Source organism: Coregonus lavaretus, assembly GCF_964263955.1.
Source record: "Coregonus lavaretus genome assembly, chromosome: 24".
NCBI classification, from domain to species: domain Eukaryota; kingdom Metazoa; phylum Chordata; class Actinopteri; order Salmoniformes; family Salmonidae; genus Coregonus; species Coregonus lavaretus.
Genome location: NC_140011.1, coordinates 26,933,356 through 26,943,184, shown reverse-complemented (window position 1 = coordinate 26,943,184; position 9,829 = coordinate 26,933,356). Strand labels below are relative to the sequence as shown.

The window sequence follows — 9,829 nt, the reverse complement described above, 5'->3', positions numbered from 1 at the left end:
CCTCGTATTATTCAGAGTTCCCAGTTGTCTTCAAAGCACCATCAACACTGCCTTGAGTGATGACGTCAATGCTTGCGACAGGATGTGTAATTCTGTATGATAGCCACATTGGTGGCTATTTAGCATTTCATATTTGGGGGGTAAATAGAGGCAAACATATTGATAAAAGTTACTTTGTCTGAGAGAGATACATTTAAGCAATAAGGCCCGAGGTGGTGTGGTATATGGCCAATATACCACGGCTAAGGGCTGTTCTTATGTACGACGCAACGCGGAGTGCCTTGACACAGCCCTTAGCCGTGGTATATTGGCCATATATCACAAACCCCAGAGGAGCCTTATTGCTATTATAAACTGGTTACCAACGTAATTAGAGCATTAAAACTACATGTTTTGTCACACCCGTGGTATAGGGTCTGATATACCATGGCTTTCAGCCAATCAGAATTCAGGGCTCAAACCACCCAGTTTATAATTAAAAATTTTAGTCATTTAGCAGAAGCTCTTATCCAGAGTGACTTACAGTAGTGAGTGCATACATTTTCTTATTGATTCATACTGCCCCCCCGTGGGAATATAACCCACAACCCTGGCGTTGCAAGTGCAATGCTCTACCAACTGAGCCACACAGGACAGGATTTACACAGTTCTCAAAACGTCATACCAGTGTAAGCTTACACGAAACACAGACCTTATTTTAAGTGGTTCTAAAATCCCCTATGGGAAAAATGAATGGTGAAAAAACGATTGGAACCATTTCGATCGCTAGGTTGTATGTGTATTATGACTCATACTGTGGTGGAATATGCCAGAATTATTAGAGAAAGGAGGGAATAGGAAATCCATTGGGCAATAAATGGAGGAATTTATAAAACCCCACCCAGCAGACTTTCGACCAATCGCGTTCACGTTGTCATGCTGCGTGACGTGGTCCCTTCTCAAAGTCAGGGTATGAGTCGAGAAACGTGCCTATTTTCCTACAAAGTACGTAATGTCACGATTCCAAAGCTATACAATATTACAGATAGCAAGTTAATTAATTAACATCTCGGAAAATATTCGTAATGTTGTACTTCTTCTTGATGAAATTCATGCTAATGTTAGTTTTTTGAGCTAGCGCCCATTGACTCCCATTCACTTCTTGAAGGAGAGCTCTCCTTGTCCCTGAATCGCCTAGAATGCACCACGTGGCACATTGACGTAACATGGGCAACGCACACATTGGGCGTTAATACGATTCCAATCAAGTTTCCCATCTCTGACTATGCACCTTAGCAGTGGCTGTGTGATTGATCTGAATCTCATTAAATCGGTCGGCTGGTTACAAACTACTGGATTAGACGAACAGAGGCGCACGAGCGGGATCTGACATAGGTATTAGCTAGCTAAAACGTTACCTAGCTACATGTGAAACATTGTATATATGACATGCATGTATAATTAACTCAAGGATGGATACAGTTCAATGACACGTTTTCTATATCTCTGTAGTTATGCTAGCTAGTTAACGTTAGCTAGCTAAACTCCGCTAGCTAGCTAGCAACCTGGCTAACGATAGCTAGCTACCCGTACCGGGTTTGCGAACTAGACAGCTAGTTTATGCTTGCAGATAGGAGCTAGCTAGCTATGTTTCTGAGTTACTAACGAGTTAGTTGAGGTGGCTAACAACATCATCACAAATGGCATAATTAGAATTTTACTAAAAGGTTTGCTAAAAGTAATTTATGGCTCACAGAAGCTCAGCCTCAGGTGCTAGCTAACTTTTTGCTAGCAAAGTTATGTCCGAGTTTATGAATAACTAACGTTAGGTAGAGGAGAGTCAGTAAGAAGTAGCTAACATTGAGTCTTTGTCAGCATCTGGCCACTTGCATATTAGCTCAACCCTTTGTCTCAAGTAACTAAAATGTGACCGTCATCTAGGGAGATTGCAACGTATAGTTGGTTGCTCATTAGCTAGCTACATTTGATGAACTCTTGTGTTCTACAGTGCATCATGTCACGTCCTAGTAATGCCTCAACCAAGCCTGCCATGGGCCAATCAAAACACTCTGGTGGTGGGGGGCCCAGGGGCAAAGGGCTGAAAGACATACGCATCGACGAAGAAGTTAAGATTGCTGTGAACATCTCCCTTGAGAGATTTCAGTACAGTGAACAAAAAGGTAACAGGAAATTGTCATTCTACTCATGCTATGAAGTGGTGCTTCATGGAGAAATTTGGATTATGTGATGTAGTATACTACATTAGTTTTTTTGATTTTACAGAAATGGAGTTTCCTTCCTCCCTGTCTAGTACTGAGAGGGCCTTCATCCATCGCTTTGCACAGTCCCTGGGATATATCTCTAAAAGCAGAGGGTGAGCTATCCAAATTGACATCAGGGGTCAGAGCCCATAGTCTTTAGGTCAACCTCGGATACTCCCGTTTGAAAGCGGAACTTGAATAGAAAAGTTTGTGTATCCCTCCCCGATATTGTACCGTAAGTGTAACGCCCTAAAAGCATCCATCAGGTTTACTAAAGCATGCTGTGCTTCAAGTCTAACAGCCTTAATTCATTCATTTTCAGAAAAGGATCAAGCCGGACCCTCACTATCAGAAAGAAGGATGGCTCGGAGACGGCCCAGTCCATCATGACTTTCAACCTTTCCCATAATTCCAAGCACGTGGTGCGCAGCCTGCTGCAGAGGTTCCCCATCACCAACAAGGAGCGCACAGACCTACTTCCTCGCACTGAGAGGGGCTTGTCTGTGGCTATTGAGGCTGGTGATTGGCAGTTACATTTCAGGGTTAATAATGCATTGATGTCAATGGGAGACCTTGTCAACTTTTGTTTTTAATAACAATGTACTGATGGATGAATAAATGATCAATCTGTTAAAATAATGAATTGACAATACAAAGTTTTAACATTCCTCTGCCCCTCTTTTTCTCCACCAGAGAGCAGCCGTGACAAGAACAGGACCAGCGGGCGGCTCAACAACGGCATCCCCCAGGTGCCCCAGAGGAGGGGCCCATCTGAACTGGACTTCTTCCGCCGCTCGCTTCCTGTGTACGAGCGCCAGGAGGAGATCGTCCAGGTCATCAAAGACAACCGTGTGGTCCTAGTGGTGGGGGAGACCGGCTCGGGGAAAACTACACAGGTGAGGGGGAGAAACATTTTACATCGCTGTCCACATACAGTGCCTTAAGTATTCACACCCCTGGAGTTTTTCCACATTTTGTTGTGCCTGAACTTAAAATTGATCTAGATTTTGTGTCACTGGCCTCCACACAATACCCCATAATGTCAATGTGGAGTTATGTTTTCAGTTTTTTTAAACAAATTAATTAAAAATGAAAAGCTGAAATGTCTTGAGTCAATAAGTATTCAACCCCTTTGTTATGGTAAGCAAAAATAAGTTCAGGAGTAAAAATGTGCTTAACAATTCACCATCAGTTGCATGGACTCATTCTGTTAGAAATAATAGTGTTTAACATGATTTTTGAATGACTACCTCATCTCTGTACCCCACACATACAATTATCTGTAAGGTCCCTCAGTCGAGCAGTAGATTTCAAAAACAGATTCAACCACAAAGACCAAGGAGGTTTTTCAGTGCCTCGCAAAGAAGGGCACCTATTGGTAGATGGGTAAAAAAATATATAACTGGCATTGAATGTCCCTTTGATCACGGTGAAGTTATTAATTACACTTTGGATGGTGTATCAATACACCCAGTCACTACAAAGATACAGGCGTCCTTCCTAACTCAGTTGCCGGAGAGGAAGGAAACCGCTCAGGGATTTCACCATGAGGCAAATAATGACTTTAAAAGTTACTGAGTTTAATGGCTGTGATAGGAAAAAACTGAGGACATTGTAGTTACTCCACAATACTAACCTAATTGAAACAGAGGGAAGCCGGTACAGAACAAAACATATTCCAAAGCATGTATCCTGGTTACAACAAGGCACTAAAGTAATACTGCAAAAAAACATTGGAAAAGCAGTTCACTTTTTGTCCTGAATGAAAAGTGTTATGTTTGGGGCAAATCCAATACAACGCTTTGCTGAGTACCACTCTCCATATTTTCAAGCATAGTGGTGGCTGCATCATGTTATGGGTATGCTTGTAATCGTTAAGGACTGGGGAGCTTTTCAGGATAAAAAAGAAGCGGAATGGAGCTAAGCACAGGCAAAATCCTAGAGGAAAACCTGGTTCATTCTGCTATTCACCAGACACTGGGAGATACATTCACCTTACAACAGGACAATAACCTAAAACACAATGACAAATCTACACTGGAGTTGCTTACCAAGAAGATCGTGAATGTTCCTGAGTGGCCGAGTTACAGTTTTGACTTAAATCTAATTGAAAATCTATGGCAAGACCTGAAAATCTAGCAATGATCAACAACTAATTTGACAGAGCTTGAAGAATTTTCAAAAGAATAATGGGCACACCCCTGAGTCAATACCTTTCACAGCGATTTACTTCTGTGAGTCTTTCTGGGTAAGTCTGGATTGTACAATATTTGCACATTTTTATTATGTTTAAAATTCTTCAAGCTCTGTCAAGTTGGTTGTTGCTAGACAGACATTTTCAAGTCTTGCCATAGATTTTCAAGTGTTCAATGTCATCTTGGTAAGCAACTCCAGTGTAAATTTGGCCTTGTGTTTTAGGTTATTGTCCTGCTGAAAGGTGAATTTATCTCCCAGTGTGTGTTGGAAAGCAGACTGAACCAGGTTTTCCTCTAGGATTTTGCCTGTGCTTAGCTCTTCCGTTTCTTTTTATCCTAAAAACACCCTAGTCCTTGCCGGTGACGAGCATACCCATAACATGATGCAGTCACCATCATGCTTGAAAGAGTGGTACTCAGTGATGTGTTGCTGGATTTGCCCCAAACAACATAATGCTTTATATTCAGGATATAGTTAATTTCTTTGCCACATTTTTTGCAGTATTATTTTAGTGCCTTATTGCAAACAGGTTGCATGTTTTGGAAAATGTTGTATTCTGTACAGGCTTCCTTCTTTTCACTCTGTCATTTAGGTTAGCATTGTGGAGTAACTACAATGTTGTTGATCCATTCTCAGTTTTCTCCTATCACAGCCATTAAACTCTGTAACTGTTTTAATGTCACCATTGCCCTCATTGTGAAATCCCTGAGCGGTTTCCTTCCTCTCCGGCAACTAAGTTAGGAAGGACGCCTGTATCTTTGTAGTGATTGGGTGTATTGATACACCGTACAAAGTGTAATTAATAACTTCACCATGCTCAAAGGGATATTCAATGTCTGCTTTATTTAATTGTTATCTGTGGTTCTCAGTAGCTCAGCTGGTAGAGCACGGCGCTTGTAACGCCAAGGTAGTGGGTTCGATCCCCGGGACCACCCATACACAAAAAAAAATGTATGCACGCATGACTGTAAGTCGCTTTGGATAAAAGCGTCTGCTAAATGGCTTATTATTATTATTATTATTATTATTATTATTATTATCTACCAATAGGTGCCCTTCTTTGCGAGACATTGGAAAACCTCCCTGGTCTTTGTGGTTGAATCTGTGTTTGAAATTCACTGCTTGACTTAGGGACCTTACAGATAATTGTATGTGTGGGGTACAGATATGAGGTAGTCATTAAAAAAATCATGTTAAACACTGTTATTGGACACTGAGTGAGTCCATGCAACTTATGTGACTTGTTAAGCACATTTTTACTCCTGAACTTATTTAGGCTTGCCATAACAAAGGGATTGGATACTTGTTAACTCAAGACATTTCAGCTTTTCATTTTAATTAAACAATTTTCTTTTCTAAAAACATAATTCCACTTTGACATTATGGGGTATTGTGTGTAGGCCAGTGACACTAAATCTAAATTTAATCCATTTTAAATTCCGTCTGTAACAACAATGTGGGAAAAGTCAAGGCGTGTGAATACTTTCTGAAGGCACTGTATGGCCTACAAAGGTATTACATTTGTCAATAGAGTTCCTGATCATCTAGAAACTAAATGGGAAGTGTTTTGCCATTCCAGATCCCACAGTTCCTCCTGGATGACTGCAGCCGAAATGGGATCCCCTGTCGGATCTTCTGCACGCAGCCCCGGCGTCTGGCAGCCATCGCTGTGGCGGAGCGGGTTGCCGCGGAGAGAGGGGAGAGCATCGGTCAGACCATTGGCTACCAGATCCGCCTGGAGAGCAGGTAGGAGCGAAGAGAGGGAGGGAGGGAGGGGAGGCACTAACTAGGTCTACTTTGACTGAGCTGCTGTGCGGAAATTAATGACTCTGGTTGACCCCTCAGGGTTTCTCCTAAGACTCTGCTGACCTTTTGCACCAGCGGAGTCCTGCTGAGAACACTGATGGCCGGAGACGCCACAATGTCCGCTGTTACTCATGTCATTGTGGTGAGTACAAGTTATTGTTACCCTTTTGTTATAGTTCACTGCCTTGACTGTATGCAGAACTGTCAACCAGCATGCATTTTGCATACCATGCACGCAATTTGAGGTCAAAGTACACTGGTACGAACAACTAACCTAAAATACGCAAAAATAGGCTTCTAGTTGGCATATTGTGGTTTTTGACTCAACCGTCTGAAGTTGGAACTGAGCCAATCAGACGTCTTGGGCAAAGAGAAGAAATCTCTAGCTCTCCGCTCCGGCCTGCCGCTATAGTCGTAGTACTATTTTCCTCCCTCGATCTGGCTGGATGGCAGCGCTCCTCTTCGTCTGTTGATACGACTGATGTGTTAGGAAAAAGGGTAGGGAAAATGGAGAACGAACTGTTTGCCAAATACATTTTCCAAAATTGTATGTGTTAGTCAAGCACATGACGTCAAAGGTAGTTAGCTACAGCGTTTAGTCAATTAAGCGAGGACACTTTCTTGCCCGCACATGCTTTGATCTCCACAACTGTAGTAGGCGCACGCACATTGACGAACAAGGAAACATTTGCGGTGTTGCGGTAGTTCAGTGCACGTTGCTGTGTGGATGGAAACTGACATGGCATACAGAGCTGTTCCGCTAATATCATCCTTCACAAAAGTTATGTTAGACTGTTAAAGATTAGTATGCCTATGTTAATAAATCCGTTCTTGATCTCCTCTTCATATAGCTAGCTGTATGTCAACAGTAGGCTGCTAATTATGTGATAATAGTCAGTTCACCAATGACAACAAGGTATGCTGAATGAATGGTAGCCTAGTAGTCAGACCAAACTAGATGGTTTGGTCAGGAATGGAGATCTGAAACAAGCTCATATAGGCCTAGTTCAGTTGTTTCATATTCCAAATAGTCTACAGTAAGCTAGACTACTACAATGCATCCAGTAATTGAATAAATAATTTTCTCCCCAAGCAAAATTAAGAAGCCAGTTTACATTTTCTATCCACATAAAGACATGAATTAGAATTTAGAGCTTGCAAGAAAGGCATTTCAATGTACTTGTGCACGTGGCATTAAAACTTGAAACTATATTCATTACCCCTAAATTTCATTGAGACCACCACAATTTAATTTAGGATTAAACACGACTTCTGTGTTGGCTACAATGTTTGATATCATTTAAGACTCTAGGTTTCAGAAAATGGCAGTAACACGTTTTTCAAAAATACAAAATGCTCCAACTTCCTGAGGTGGAAATTGACTGACCCCCTCCGGACCTCGCCCCTTCCCGACCTTAGTCCTACATCAGCACCACCTTATCAGAAAATCCTAGGGATAGCCCTGATTGTACATTTTAAACGTATTTCTAGTTAGCTACTGAAGATCAGCCAGTTAATTTACAATTTAGTCATTTAGCAGACGCTTTTGTCCAGAGTGCATTCATCTTAAAATGGATAGGTGGGACAACCACCTATCACAGTCAGTACATTTTTCCTCAAAGTAGCTACAGTGAGGGGAAAAAAGTATTTGATCCCCTGCTGATTTTGTACGTTTGCCCACTGACAAAGAAATGATCAGTCTATAATTTTAATGGTAGGTTTATTTGAGCAGTGAGAGACAGAATAACAACAAACAAATCCAGAAAAACGCATGTCAAAAATGTTATAAATTGATTTTGCATTTTAATGAGGGGAAATTAGTATTTGACCCCTCTGCAAAACATGACTTAGTACTTGGTGGCAAAACCCTTGTTGGCAATCAGAGGTCAGACGTTTCTTGTAGTTGGCCACCAGGTTTGCACACATCTCAGGAGGGATTTTGTCCCACTCCTCTTTGCAGATCTTCTCCAAGTCATTAAGGTTTCAAGGCTGACGTTTGGCAACTCAAACCTTCAGCTCCCTCCACATATTTTCAATGGGATTAAGGTCTGGAGAATGGCTAGGCCACTCCTTTGTTGCCTTGGCCGTGTGTTTTGGGTCATTGTCATGCTGGAATACCCATCCACGACCCATTTTCAATGCCCTGGCTGAGGGAAGGAGGTTCTCACCCAAGATTTGACGGTACATGGCCCCGTCCATCGTCCCTTTGATGCAGTGAAGTTGTCCTGTCCCCTTAGCAGAAAAACACCCCTAAAGCATAATGTTTCCACCTCCATGTTTGACGGTGGGGATGGTGTTCTTGGGGTCATAGGTAGCATTCCTCCTCCAAACACGGCGAGTTGAGTTGATGCCAAAGAGCTCGATTTTGGTCTCATCTGACCACAACACTTTCACCCAGTTCTCCTCTGAATCATTCAGATGTTCATTGGCAAACTTCAGACGGGCATGTATATGTGCTTTCTTGAGCAGGGGGACCTTGCGGGCGCTGCAGGATTTCAGTCCTTCACGGCGTAGTGTGTTACCAATTGTTTTCTTGGTGACTATGGTCCCAGCTGCCTTGAGATCATTGACAAGATCCTCCCGTGTAGTTCTGGGCTGATTCCTCACCGTTCTCATGATTATTGCAACTCCACGAGGTGAGATCTTGCATGGAGCCCCAGGCCGAGGGAGATTGACAGTTCTTTTGTGTTTCTTCCATTTGCGAATAATCGCACCAACTGTTGTCACCTTTTCACCAAGCTGCTTGGCGATGGTCATGTAGCCCATTCCAGCCTTGCGTAGGTCTACAATCTTGTCCCTGACATCCTTGGAGAGCTCTTTGGTCTTGGCCATGGTGGAGCGTTTGGAATCTGATTGATTGATTGGTTCTGTGGACAGGTGTCTTTTATACAGGTAACAAACTGAGATTAGGAGCACTCCCTTTAAAAGTGTGCTCCTAATCTCAGCTCGTTACCTGTATAAAAGACACCTGGGAGCCAGAAATCTTTCTGATTGAGAGGGGGTCAAATACTTATTTCCCTCATTAAAATGCAAATCAATTTATAACATTTTTGACATGTGTTTTTGGGATTTTTTTGTTGTTATTCTGTCTCTCACTGTTCAAATAAACCTACCATTAAAATTATAGACTGATCATGTCTTTGTCAGTGGGCAAACGTACAAAATCAGCAGGGGATCAAATACTTTTTTCCCTCACTGTATCAGCAAATTCGGAGCTAGTAAGGGAGGGGGTAAGAAAGTCAAGTACGAGTGTTAGTTCACGAAATACAATTTTATTTGGTGTGGGTGCTCTGGGATTATTTAACATATTCATTGAAAAGGTAGGGTTTCAGATATTTTCGGATGATGGGCAGGGACTCTGCTGTCCTAGCTTCAGGGGGAGGCTGGTTCCACTATTGGGGTGCCAGGGCAGAGAAGAGCTTGGACTGGGCTGAATGGGAGCTGCCCTCCCATAGGGGTGGGAGGGCCAAGAAACCAGAGGTGGCAGAACAGAGTACTCAGGTTGGGGTATAGGGTTTGAGCATAGCCTGAAGGTAGTACCTTGCTGCTCCGAAGGCAAGTACCATGGTCTAGTAGTACCAAGTACC

General features: G+C 42.5%; 1 protein-coding gene across 1 annotated transcript in view; it reads left to right on the top strand.

The window, feature by feature from the left end:
* Positions 1-1,264: 1,264 nt before the first annotated feature.
* LOC311099698 (3'-5' RNA helicase YTHDC2-like) overlaps positions 1,265-9,829 on the top strand; it is a 30,734-nt gene continuing 22,169 nt past the window's right edge. Inside the window, exons 1-7 of the mRNA XM_084140432.1 lie at positions 1,265-1,374; positions 1,988-2,159; positions 2,263-2,353; positions 2,563-2,759; positions 2,934-3,136; positions 6,016-6,182; positions 6,282-6,384. Of these exons, the coding sequence (XP_083996558.1) occupies positions 1,994-2,159; positions 2,263-2,353; positions 2,563-2,759; positions 2,934-3,136; positions 6,016-6,182; positions 6,282-6,384 (927 nt within the window). The 5' untranslated portion in view covers positions 1,265-1,374; positions 1,988-1,993. The remainder of the gene's footprint in view (positions 1,375-1,987; positions 2,160-2,262; positions 2,354-2,562; positions 2,760-2,933; positions 3,137-6,015; positions 6,183-6,281; positions 6,385-9,829) is intronic.